The sequence below is a fragment of the Trachemys scripta genome, chromosome 8 (genome assembly GCF_013100865.1).
Source record: "Trachemys scripta elegans isolate TJP31775 chromosome 8, CAS_Tse_1.0, whole genome shotgun sequence".
In the NCBI taxonomy this organism is placed as follows: domain Eukaryota; kingdom Metazoa; phylum Chordata; order Testudines; family Emydidae; genus Trachemys; species Trachemys scripta.
The window spans coordinates 100,457,553-100,471,679 of record NC_048305.1 but is presented as its reverse complement, the minus strand read 5'-3'; the positions used below and the strand labels follow the sequence as shown (position 1 = coordinate 100,471,679).

The following is a 14,127-nucleotide window of genomic DNA, read 5'->3' as shown; positions in this document are numbered from 1 at the left end:
TGTTATTTTCTTTGTTGGGCCTGTCCTGTAGTAGGTGGCTTCTGGGTACGCTTCTGGCTCTGTCAATCTGTTTTTTCACTTCAGCAGGTGGGTATTGTAGTTTTAAGAATGCTTGATAGAGATCTTGTAGGTGTTTATCTCTGTCTGAGGGATTAGAGCAAATGTGGTTGTATCTTAGAGCTTGGCTGTAGACAGTGGATCGTGTGGTGTGTCCTGGATGGAAGCTGGAGGCATGTAGGTAAGTATAACGGTCAGTGGGTTTCCGGTATAGGGTGGTGTTTATGTGACCATCGCTTATTAGCACAGTAGTGTCTAGGAAATGGACCGCTTGTGTGGATTGGTCTAGGCTGAGGTTGATGGTGGGATGGAAATTGTTAAAAGCATGATGGAATTCATCGAGGGCTTCTTTTCCATGGGTCCAGATGATGAAGATATCATCAATGTAGCGGAAGTAGAGTAGGGGCGTTACGGAACGAGAGCTAAGGAAGCGTCATTCTAAATCAGCCATAAAGATGTTGGCATACATACGCTACATTGATGATATCTTCATCATCTGGACCCATGGAAAAGAAACCCTCGAATCTCCTCACACCTTCTATGGGTCATCTTGATTATCACTTCAAAATTTTTTCTTCTGCTGCTACTGATAGCTCATCTCAATTATTTGGCCTCTTACAATTGGTATGCGTACTTCCACCTTTTCATGTTCTCTGTATGTATAAATATCTTCTGTCTGCGTGTTCCACTCTATGCATCTGAAGAAGTGAGCTGTAGCCCACGAAAGCTTATGCTGAAATAAATTTGTTAGTCTCTAAGGTGCCACAAGTACTCCTGTTCATTCAGCAAGTGTTTAACTTTCTTCCTTGCCTGAAAGTATCCACATTTGTCAAAGGTACAACAAACAAGTTAATTTTACAACGCAATACATACCTGGTTTAAGCAGGATTTGATTTATTAATCTTTCACTTATTTCTGCAAAAGGTGACATTACCAAACAGATTGCATCCCACTCTTAATAATCTAAGACACAACCACTTTTTTTTAATAAGAACCACATAAACACTACTTTTCAGAAACAGAAGTGCTTGGTTCTCAAAGCCATTTTTATGATCGTTTATAATATCCTCTCAAATGCACACCGAATTCTAAAAGATCAAAACCACCATCTCTTCATTCTAAACAGATATCTTGGTGCTAAAAATAAACTCCTGTTGCTCACAGTATAATGCCGAATTAATAAAAAAGATATAAATGCAGCTCTGTTAATCTATGAACTTTGTAAAAAATGTTGATAGTTGCCTGTGACCTTTATCCAGGAGATGTTTGTCCTATCAACCTTTTTTCCTTGTTTCTCTGACTAAAATGTTACAGATTGATTCTCAGTGTGCTTTATTGCCAGATCCCAGAAAACAGAGGCAAGCAAACATTGCATCAAAAAACCCCAACAAAACCAAAAACATAAAAAGCACACAGATAAAAGCTTCCTGTTAGTAGTAAAAGTTCTAAAATATTCCAAAGGAGCAAGTCAGTTAATGATAAAGGCTGGTTAATCTCCTTTACCTAAATTCAGATGGTGCTATCACTAAGCGTAGCCATTGTACATTTTATATACTGTACAGTTTAGAGATTAGCAAGATATAGTTTTGGTACTGTATTTCTCATGTTTCTCCACAGATGACAGTCTGTTTCACAAACGGCTTATCTCATGGCTAAGGATATGTAAGTACATGCTAAAAAAGCTGCTGCTAAAAATGACTAAGTATATACCGCAGCATGGCGGACATGGTAGTTGTGGCATTGTACTGTATACATACACACACACGTACGTACGTATGTATGTTAAGGAAATTTCACAAGAATAAGCAAGCTTTAAAAATTCAGATTCTTTCATAACAGTTTTGCCCTCTTCTGATGAATGGAACATACGGGAGTACCATTCATAAAATATACACTGCTTGTGTCAAAATGCCTCATGAGGACAATAAAATTTACAGGGATACATATAGATTACTCTTCTCTAAAATACCATATACATGGCTTCTGCAGCATTTCTCTTTTCCAGTAACCCTCTGAGTGCAGGATACTCAAATGTTATAGTAAGAGAGGTGGCAGTCTGCTTGACTAGGAAGCCAACTATCCATTTAAAACCCATCATGCTGAATGAGATAAAAGAGGAAAATTAGTGACAGTACTGCCACGAAGACGTTTGAAACCTGACATTAAAAATAGAAACATTTAAACCTAGACATAAATTTTCTCTTTGTGTGGTGATGGTTCCGTAATATTTTGCCAGTTATCACTGCTTACAAAGAAACATGTGCTGAGATACTGCATCACAAGTGAAGAACCGCCTTTAACCTTGTGGTTCATGCACTCAAGAACCAGGCTGTTTATCATCCTTTATACCTTAATTATGAGGACTTTACCTAGCACTCTCTGGTAGGAGTGAAAGTAACTTAAAGGACTTACCAGTATGCCAGAGTCCTGAACGGGGCATGGCCTCAACTGGAAGAGGTGTGGCCTCAACCGGAAGGGGCGGGGCCTTGTCAGATTTAAAGGCCCTGGGGCTCTGACTGTGGTTGGGAGCCCCAGGGCCTTTAAATCACCCTGGAGCTACCAGCCGCAGAGGCGGCTGGGAGCCCCGGGGATCAGGGACAAATTAAAGGTCCTGGGGCTCTGGCCGCTGCGGAGCTCCAGGCCCTTTAAATCACCACGGGAGCCCTGCCGCTGCTACCCCAGAGTGCCAGGGCTTGGGCTAGGGCTGGGGTAGCGGCAGCAGGGCTCCGGAGGCGATTTAAAGGGCCCAGGGCTCCGGCTGCTGTCAGGAGCCACGGGCCCTATAAATCACTGCCAGAGCCCGGCTGCCGGAGCCCCAGCAGGGATTTAAAGGGCCCGGGGCTCCGGCCACTGTGGGGAGCCTCAGGCCCTTAAAATCACCGCCAGAGCTCTGGCAGCCGGGGTCTGGCAGTGCTTTAAAGGGCCTGGGGCCGGAGCTCCGGGACCTTTAAATCCCCGCCCAAGCCCAGCTGCTGGAGCTCCGGCAGTGATTTAAAGGGCCCAGGGCTCCCCGCAGCTCCTGGAGCTCTGGGCCCTTTAAATCACTGCCGGAGAAGCTGGTCCAGTCCGGCACGGCATACCGGCTCTTGCTGGTACACCGGACCGGACAGGCTTACTTTCACCTCTCTTCTCTGGTCATTTAAAATGCAGAACAAAATACAGTGGCTGTCTGAAGACTTAAACAGGTGTCAACCAGATATTTGCCAGCTATAGCTACTATTCTACTGGGAGGAGTTGCTATTCTATAAATACTAATTAGAATTTTGCATGTGATCCTACTGAAATACCTAAGGTGATGAGTGGCCAGTTATTAGTTTTAAAAGATTAGTTCAATTTGAAATACTAATGTCCCCAACGAGACAATGATACGCTGAATAATCAAGACTTATAGCTATTCCCAGCCAAAAGGGAATATTTGCTCATTTCATCATTTAGAAAATCTGCTGTCTTCCGAACAAGTCACTTTTCTATTTTACTTTGAGAAAGTGATAAAACTTCCTGGAGTCAATGTAATGGTACAGTATACTCAGTGAGTAAGTGTAATTCCATTGCTGCACCTAAAGTTTACTAATAGCTTCCAAGGACAGAGTTTATAGTGTGAAATCACGAGTAAAAAACAAAATTAGGTCGCAATTAAAAAAAAAACTAGTGGAAAAAAAAGTGATATTACAGCAGGAGATGGACCTAAAATTTTTTTTAAAAAAGCCCACACACAACCAATAAACAGAAAAACAACTTCCTTCTAATCTTCACGTAAGGTAGGGTCTATATAATTGCAATAGTAATTGCCAGAAAAAGCCATGACACTAATATCTTCCTTCAACATTTATAAATTAACAAATCACTTTGAGCAATCTTATTTGACAAGTCACTTTGTATCCCATTGGCTTGAATTACAATCTTGAGTTTCATCATGTTCAATTTGCCATGAAATGTGACTGATGCAACCTGATGTGATATGACGCTGAGTTTCTTCACAGAAACAGTGATTCAATGCAATGAGATTTGACTGATGTAACTGACAGACATACAATTTAATATTAACATATTGTGTGGAAGAAAAAACACCAGAAACTAACCTACTTGGATTTATTCTCCAAATGTTTTATGTTGTAAACATTCAGTCCCGGGTATGCATAATTTGAGGATTGGACTCTGAAGTTGTCAGCGAAAAAGATGTTTTCATCAGTATCTACTCTACTTTTCCCATTTTTTTTTAAAAGTCTTCTCCTCCAGGATAGCTGCTTTTTCTTATTCTTCAGCACACCACTGCCTCTTTAAGTGGAGAGAGAAGATGGGTGAGGCAATATCTTTTCTTGGACCAACTTCTGTTGGTGAAAGACAAGCTTTTGAGCTACACAGAGCTCATTAGTAGTAATGTCTGACCTTACTTCAAGAGAGAAGTACGTGTCAACACCAAAACATTTGTGTCACAGTGAGTGCTCTTTTTACATCAGTAATACTTAACCGAACCTTGATGCTGACTCCATTTAAAGCTCTTGCCCCACAGGACAAAAGAATACTGGTCAAAAATGTTGACTTGTGTTTGACACTCTCCTTCTAGAGATCTTGGCACTGACTTCTTCCAGTCAAGAATCAAACTTTGAAGGCGTCGAGAGGCTTGAAGCCATGTTCACATAACTACATTCAGAACAAAATATCAAGATTCTTCAAAAAATCTTAATCTCTGGAGGCCTATCCATCCATGATATCCAGACATTGTCTATACACAGAGCCAAATTGTGTCCTGGATGCAACATTAAGCTTCTAGTTTAAAACCAGTGGGAAACATTCTCCCCCCCAACCCAAAATTAGCCCATAACTTCAGTTCTTAAAGGTGAGTTATATGCATGCATCTCTTGAACATGTCTTCTATTGTCTCAAAACCAAAACCTGTTAATGATTTGTGACCAAGTGAATTTGGGGAGAATTTCGGTATGGAGCACGCAACTGCATTGGAATCTGCCCAGGCAGTCATAATGAAGATGAAATAATATATACCCGGTATAGTGTACTTTGTAGGTACAATAGTGAACTCAGTGTTAGCAAATAGCTAGAAGTTTGCTTCTAGAAGTCTGGTTTCTTTTACCTTGATTTTAAGAAATCTGCATTGTATCATAGTTTTTTCTAATCTTTTCTGTCTAATACAGTCATCTGCATCATGTCTGTTAAAATGCTGACGTTGAAAACAGTTTAAATCATGTCTACTTCCACCAATGTTACAGTCTATGGTGATGAATCCTGCACCATGATCCTTTGCAGAGTCCCAATGACCCAACATCTCCTACTAGCCTCAGAATAATTATACCAGTCAGCAAACAGCACAGAATGAATAGGACTGGAAATTATCCCATTCATATTAAAGAACCAGAGCTACCCGAAAGCTGCGTTAGCAACTGTAAGTGCTAGTACAACCTGCTCCAACAAAATGAAAACATGGAAAATAATTTTTACAGGTTTCACAAGAATACCATGGAAACTGGTATAGAAATGGCTGTAAAGATGTCTCAAATAATCTGAAAGGAAGACTCTCAGCTATAAGAAAGAGCATATTGTATATCGAAGACTGAAGGGTGCATTTCCTCCCTTGGTGTGCACACAACTCCCATTAACATTAAAATATAGTAGATCATACTGAGAGGAGAGGAGACCCCAATATCATTAAAGAGCCTGGTAAGAGTATGAATTGCTGTGCTTCTTCAAAGTACAACAGCATGTTTTCAAACACAGACTATTAGAAAACAAATTATTTCTTTTTAATAGAATTATATTTTAAAGTAAAAATATATTTCATCGCTAAAGCTGTTTTATATATTGGAAATAGCTCCATAAATGATAGCTAGGATTTCTGAAACAGGATTACAGGGCAGCGACAGAGCTGCATAGCGCCTGCTGCCTACACTGTGTCTGGCTCCAGGCAGTGCTGTTCATCCCTCACTTTCACGAGAGCAAATCTACTCCCAAAATATAAAACATAAAAACAAATAAATCCCTTGGAAAATGCAGGAGAAACAGGTTTTCAGAAATAATGAAGGATTCTATATATTTTTAGACATTTTTACATTGTTTTTTTTTTAAGAGATTTACACTTTAATTTGAAACCAAAATAAGGACTAACGTTTGTAGTAAAGCAACAGCTGATTTCAGGCTGAAATTAACACACACAAAATAACTAGCTTAAAACAGTAGACTTGGTTAGGAAAACGAGAGAAATTTTGAAAGATGATGAAAATCGCTTAAATTTGCTCTGGACCTGACCCAAAATAAGACTCTTTTGGGATAAAATAATAAACACACTTAACGTGATTGTAGGTGCAGTAGCTATACACCAAATGATGGTTATTAAATATGTATTGCAGTAGCACCCATCCAGGATTGACCGCATCCTGCTAGGTGCTGCTCAAACACATGGTACGATAGGTTTCCCTTGTCCAGATGAGCTTACAGTCTAATTTAAGGCAAAATTGTCATCTCGGGTGATTAAAATGAAAACATTTCTATAAGAACGCATCTTATGGCAACAAAAACTGAACATTATGGAGGTGGAATCTTCTAGCAGTTGAAATATTTAAGAATGGTAAATGTATAAGAGTCAGATGACTTGCATATGCAGATCGCTCAAACATTTATTTTGAATGAACCTGTTAGGAATAATGACTGTAAAATGTTCTCACTTTGCTGCATTATTAGGGCTAAAGCCAATCCATGTTTCAGAGCACAGGCCACTCACGCCAGGTCAAGAACTGTTTGTCAGAGCTTAGATTCTTTGTGTAGGCTTCCTCACTGTAGATTCTGGAGGGGCCTCTTAGTTAGACACCAAAGGTGGAATCCTATCCCCACTGAAGTCAATGGGAGTTTTGCTACTGACTTCAAGGTAGCAGCATTTCGCCCAGCTATGCTTCTTTGACAGTACGACATCACCAGTGGTATGTAGAGACATTGTGCCTGTCCAGGACACAGCAGGCAGAATACCCAATGGAGGAACATGTGGAGGGTGATCACCGCAACACACTTCCACAGGCTGTAGCATGCATCTCCCTCTGCCCCTCCCCCACCCCCCAGTTCCATGCTTAGACTGCCAGACACTGCAGAAGGAGATGGGGGCATTGACTTTCCACTCTCTAGGGCATCCAGCACTGCCTGTAGCACTAAAAGCTGCCACCATTTTGTTCTCACAGACTGCGTGTGGCAAGTTTCTGAATGACCCCAGCACATGTGCCTGGGGAGGATAAGAGCTCTACACAACTTAACATGCTTTGGCAGGAGATGCCAGAATCTGGTTCTGAATGATTAAATAAATTACTTTTCACTTATGGCCTAATTCTGCAATCCAAACTAGGCAAATCTCCCAGCTACTTCTTGGAAGTTTTGTATGTGTAAGGACTCTAAGACAGGCTCATTAGGTTTGCATATTATTAGTAGTAGATATTTTTATTACATGTCATCAAACAAAAGTACAACATCATACGTATGATAATATTTGTGTGTGTGCATTTTAATGTTGTCTATATTGTACTGTATGCAATCAAGTCATTTCACCTCCTGGTGTCTTTGAAATATGGCATTAGATGAAAAGCATTACTTCACGGATACTCAATGCTGCACCTGAATTAAGGTAAGTGCCAAACAAAACAAAATTCTTCTGCTATTAAAAAAATTTTAGAATGATAATTTACCATTTTGGTCTGCTTGTGGATTTCACCATGGGAGTCATTCCATCACGATAGAGGCTTTTTGTTTTACTGAAGTTGACAATGTTGAAAATTACCCTCTGAAAAACAGAGAAAAAAACCCTCAGTTATAGTAGTTATGAACTACAATCTGTTCTGTATAAAGCTCTCATTTTCTATCTGTACAAAAGCATAAAGTAACTACATACATGCCTACATGATGTTTCATAGATGAAATTCAACACAGACAAGTGCAAAGTACTTCACTTAGAAAGACAATCTATCAAATGCACAGCTATAAAATGGGGAATAATCGATTACACGGCAGTACTGCTGAAAAGGATCTGGGTGTCCTAGTGGATCACAAGTTCAATATGAGATGTGATGCCGTTGTGAAAAAAAGGCTATATCCTGTCGGGACATATTAACTTTCTGGAGTTAAGATAAGGTGCAGTATACTCAGGGAGCCAATTGTCCTGCTTTAGCTGAGGCCTCACTAGTTCTCAGTGGAGGACTGTGTCCAGTTCTGGGTGCCACACTAAGAATGATGTGGACAATCTGGAGAGAGTCCAGAGGAGAGCAACAAAAATGATGTAAGGTTAGAAAAACTGACCTACGAGAAAAGGTTAAAAAACTAGATATGTTTAGTCTCGAGAAAAGAATACTGAGGGGGACCTGATAGTTTAAAATATGTTAATAGCAACTATAAAGAGATGGTGATCAACTGTTCTCTATGTCCACTGAAGGTAGGATAAGAAGAAATGGGCTTAATCTCCAGCAAGGGAGGTTTAGGTTAGATATTAGGGGAAACTTTCTAACTATAATGGTAGTTAAGGAATAGGATTCCAAAGGAGGTTGTGGAATCTCCATCATTGGAGGTTTTTAAAAACAGGTTGGACAAACACCTGTCAGGGATGATCTAGGTTTACTTGATCCTGCCAAGTTTAGTCCAAGGGGAGTTATTAGCTCTGTTTTAGTGAAGGTACCACCACTAGACTTGGATAAGACCCGAAATATATGTATGCCAGTTGAGGAGCCAGTAACCTAGCCATATGAAAGGATGGGTTACTGGTCAAAGCCAAAAACAAAAATCAAAGCCATGTTTGCAGCAGGGAGTTCTGGAGCTGCTTGGTGAGAGGATTTAGGGGATGGAAGGGTGCAACTCATGGAAACATCTTGTCTGACCACTACACATGGGGGCGGGGAAACTTCTTTCTGGGTGGGTCTTGTCCATTGGAGCCTCACATACCATGGGAATGACTAAACTTTGGGCTAGCATAACTCTACTGTGCTAAGGAGAGGAACACCTCTCTTTGAGATGCATGATTTACTGCAGCTGGTTGAGGTGAGGGTTGGTACAAACATTACTGATCAAGCCACAGATCTGAGTGACTGAATACAATACATTCTGCTCATTGAGCTGCTTTTTTATGGGTCATCATATGAGCTCATTTTCATAATTTGCTGACCAAGCAATGTGTTTGTTAATTTTTTATATTTTCCATTTCCAGTATTTAGGTTGACTCTTTAATGGATGTAATGTCCATCTTGTGAAAGGTCTATTTATTCCTTATCGCTTACGCTTAGAGTGCACAGCAGTTCTTTCACAGGTGTGTTCAATCCTTTATAAGTACTTGGTTAATTTTGTACTGTACATACAAGCATTTCATTTTATTTGTCTGAGGCTTTTTTAGTTGTTATATTGCTCTGCTTAATTTGTAAAGGCAAATTAAGTTGCAATGAATCGGTATATTAGGTTGGATGGTTGCATGGAGTAAGTGAAACAAACAAGTTCGCCAAACCAATTGCTTTATACTTTGGAAACAATCATGCCACTGTTGGAAAAAGAAAAGTTGCTAATTTTGTTCCGTTCTAACTGACTCATAGCAGACAGCTGGTAGAGAATGTTCTTATTCCAATCAAGCTGATTTTGTATAATGAGTTGAGCAAATGTACACAACTGGATAAGCAATGTATATAAAAACAGTAATATGCAGTTCATTTAACCAAACAGTACAGAGTATAAAATTTCAACCACTAATGTTCACAGTACCATTAGCAGTTAACAATGTGTTCAGTCCTTTCAGTATGGTATAGAGCTAGATTGGCAGGACCTAAAATTCAGCCACTACAGAACTGAACTTTATCAAAGTATGACACTGAATTAATAAAGTACAAAAATCAGAAGCACTGAAATATGCCACTGAATCAGTCAAGTATTCTTAGTGATAGTTAAAGCAGTCTATGCAGCTGTCAGTGAAGTGTGTAAAAAAAAATGTAACTACAATGTACACACCTTAACCAGAAAAATATGCAGCTTGCTCAATAAGCTATGCAAACGTCTCTTGAAATGAAGTACTGTAATAAAAGTTAGTGATACAGTAAGCAAACATTTGCCGAACAAGTAAAATAGGCTGCTGGTGTGATTTTTGTCCTTATTGATGTTCTTTATTAATAAATCATAAAGAGAAACGAGACTAGGTATACACTGTCCACATAGAAAATAGCAATTCAAACCATCTTGTCATTACTCTGCATGATTTTTATTACTTTTGAGGGGTATTAATGGGTGACATTGCCTGATTAATGCAATTTCAATACTCAACTCGTTTAAGAGCATAACTGAAAACACTGATAGTAATAGAGGGTGCTTAAAAAGACACTGGTAACTGATATAGAGGAGACACACACTGTGCGCACGCACTCTCTCTCTCAGATGTGTCTGTTCTTTGTTGTTCTCTCTATTACTGTTAGAAAGGATGTGAGAATTTGTATGGGGGGCAAATTGCAGTGGGAGCTGTTTCAGGGGATCACAAAGTCTGAAGCGGTGGCCTACCTAGGGAATCTCAAATCTCCTCACAGAAATGGAGAGGAAAAGGAACAGACTTTCTTTCTTGCTTACTATGTGAGTGCCAAATAGTCAAGTGGTGGTGGCTTGTTTGCTGAGCCTAAAGTGGAAATTAAAGAGTAAGAAAACAAGATGAGAAAATGTCTGCCCTATCCTCAGGGTTAAATATGCTACACAAGTGCACCAGCTCCTCTCCAAGTGAAGGCCTTTTAAAACACATTTCTACTTTGTTAGGGGAGGTGTGATCAGGGAAAAATACCAAGACAAAATCTGGGAAAAACCTGAGCTAATTTTATTTTACATTTTACCTGTGTGCCAGTGCCTTGAAAAGGGCCATATGCCTTCTTAAAGGCTTCCTTAGGCTTACTAGAACAGTTACTACAAACAATGGCTCCCAGGGTATTTTGCATCAAGGGTCATATTGGCATTTTGCCTGTCCCCCATTCCATGGGGGACTAGGGAGGGATAGTACCTCTGCTGGAGAAACACGTCATGCTTCTTTGGGAGTAGTTCATCCACTTTGGTCCACACCTACACCCAGCTCCCACCTGTGGCTCCAAGTAACTGCTTGAATGCGACAGCAGCCACACCCTGGGAAATCGCTTCGATGAGCGGGCCAAACCAGGTGAGGGTAGCCGATGGGTTTTTTGCCCTCAGCGAAATAGGGAAACTGTCTTTCTCTAGCATGTGATGACTGTTCTGGAGGACTGGGCGGAGGAAATCAATTTGTGATTCAACTTGTTCTTTGCTTGTGTTCTCAGCCATGCAACAAAGGACTTGGATCAGGGGATATACATCCGCTACTGACTTGATGGCTCCCTCTTTGATCTTTGAAGACTCAGTGCTAAGAATAAGACGCTGGAAAGACTTCTTGTCAAGGCACTTTTTGCAGATGACTGCGCCTTGATGGCTCATAGACAAGACAACCTTCATGTCATCACTGATAGATTTTCTGAAGCATCTCAGCTCTTTGGCCTCACCATCACTCTCAGGAAGACAGAGGTCTTGTTCCAACCAACACCTCATTAAAATGCCCCAGTGCCAGCCATCTTCATCCAAGGCACACAGTTGAAAAATATGGATCAGTTCAAGTATGTGGGCAGTACCATCTCAAGTGACGTTTCTCTCGATAAGGAAAGCTTCTTCAGAATTAGTAAAGCCAGCCAGGCCCTAGGCTGACTTCGAACAAAAGTTCTAAACCAACTCAACACCCGTCTCTCTACCAAATTGAATATCTACAGTACAATGGTTCTAACATCTCTCCTGTATAGATCTGAGACATGAATTCTTTATAGAAGTCACGTTAAACAGCTTGAGCAATTTCACATGTGCTCCCTCTGCTCAATAATGAGCATTCGCTGGCAGGACAGAGTGACCAATATTAAGGTCCTTGAAAAAGCAAACACAACCAGCATTGAGGAAATGTTATTGAGCGCACAACTTAGGTGGGCCGGGCATGTCATCCGAATGGAAGACCACCGTCTCCCAAAACAGATTTTGTATGGGGAGCTGAGTCAGGGCCAAAGAAAGAAGAGTCATCCGTATAAACGCTTCAAAGAGAATATGAAGAGCAGTCTCCAGTGGGCTGGCATCAATGCCAAAGAACGTGAGCAAATGGCTCAGGACAGGAGTCACTGGCAATCTCTGACACGATCAGCACATGACAAGTTTGAGTGGGATCAATGAAATTATCTCCAGGCTGCACATGAAAGGCGCCACAGAGCTGCATCATCAAACATCATAGATACAGACTTCCCGTGCCCTCAGTGCGGCCAACTCTGTGCATCAAGATTCGGACTGCAGAGTCATATGCGTAGCTATGTATGAGAACTGCGACAATATCGTCATCATCATCAGCGATGGACTACCAATAATATTCCATTCCCAGGCTCTATCGCCTCCCCATGGCTCCCAGTCCCAGTCCCCATGGCCAGCCAGTGCCATTCACAGTTTCTCACTCCCACTACTCCAGTCCCAGTCTCACCAGACTCCTTGTCCCAATCTACTTCTTCACCCTTCCCCCAAGTCTTACTTCTGTCCCCTCTGCATTCTAATCTGAGGGCTGTCTTCTCCATGTTGCCTGGGTGCCAACAGAGGAATCACTAGGAGCACTAGAGATGGGCTCCCTACTCTCAGTTCCAGTGTCTAGCCTCAGCCCAACTCCCAGAGCAGCCAGGAGTGGTCATAAATAGGAAATTCTGGCTTTTCCCCTGAAGTCAGTTGTTCTGTGGGGAGAGCTCCTGTGTAATCTGGTCAGCATTAGGAGCCAGGGTGCTACTTTTCAAAGACTTATAACTTGGCCAGATTTTCCTGAGGCAAAAGGCAAATTGCTGACATGTAAGGCCACCCCTCGGCCAAATTTCAGGTGTCTATTCCAAAGCATGTGAACTCTGGAGTTGTCAAAAGAAAGGGGAGACAGATTTTTTAGCACAGCGGCTAGAAAAAAACATATTGTTTTGCCTCTCTCTAAAATGGCTGAATCGTTTTGGCTGAAATTTTCCAAATAAGTTCAGCCAAATAAGATCAGCTAACAGTATGGTTCAGTATGAACCAGTTAGGCATCCAGGAATGGGGTATGTCTACATTGCAATGGAAGCCTGTTCTTGAGCTTGAGCTCAAGCCTAACCCCGCTTGCATCTACATTGCAATTGTGCTAACCCAGGGCTCGGACCCAGAGTCCCAAGACCCTGCAGAGCAGGAGGGTCTATGCTCGATTAAGCCAGGAACCAGGGTCTGAGCCCTACTGTTCTGCAGTGTAGATGCCATCCCGCTTGACTCGGGTCCCAGGAGTTAGCCAGAAGTATCCCACTATTCCATAGGACAACTTCCTTAGTCCTCTCTATCCTAACCATCTACTTATTGAAAATGGCAGTAGCTCAGGTCAGCATTAACCCATTCTCTTCTGAGCACCAATCTGCAAGCACACTGTCAGAGAGACCCTGGGTTTGTAATAGAGAGCGAATTGGTCAAGGCTTTCGCAAAGCAAGTTGCTTCAAAACCTCCTGTAGCATACAGGGTGGGCAGTAAAGTGTTCCCACAGTGCCGCGGGGTCCTAGGAATAAACTGGCCATATTTTGGAGGGGAATGGGGCACGCTAGGGACTCTGGGATATGGTTACTTTGACTTGGGTCTGCACACTGCAGCAAGGATGCCAGTGCTCTAGGTTGGAGCATGAGTTAGAAATGTTGTAACATAGGGTTTACAATCTCGATGCTCAAACCCAGAGTTCCCTAACACGGGTGAGCTGACTTGAGTCCCACCAACCCTGGACTTACACTGCAGTGTAGCCATACCCTAAATGGTTCAAAATCCAGCAGAAATACTTCAGCCCTTCAACCATCCATGATACAGGATTTGGGCATTGTGCAATGGCACTAAGTAGGGATCTTTTAGATGAGATTTTAAAACCGGAGGTCTTGCACTCTGCATGGACATTAAATATCCCATAGTATTTTGGTAACAGTGGGGATTTGCCCAGGTGCTTTAGACCAAATTTCTCTCTGCTCCTACCACTGTTGTGTAGCCTGCTGTCCACTAGCTGGTTGTCAGTGT

General features: G+C 41.5%; 1 protein-coding gene across 1 annotated transcript in view; it reads right to left on the bottom strand.

Moving 5' to 3' along the window:
* Positions 1-14,127, bottom strand: part of AGBL4 (ATP/GTP binding protein like 4) — a 1,407,981-nt gene that overhangs the window by 988,350 nt on the left and 405,504 nt on the right. The window contains exon 4 of the mRNA XM_034778118.1: positions 7,734-7,828. Coding sequence (XP_034634009.1) covers positions 7,734-7,828 — 95 coding nt within the window. The remainder of the gene's footprint in view (positions 1-7,733; positions 7,829-14,127) is intronic.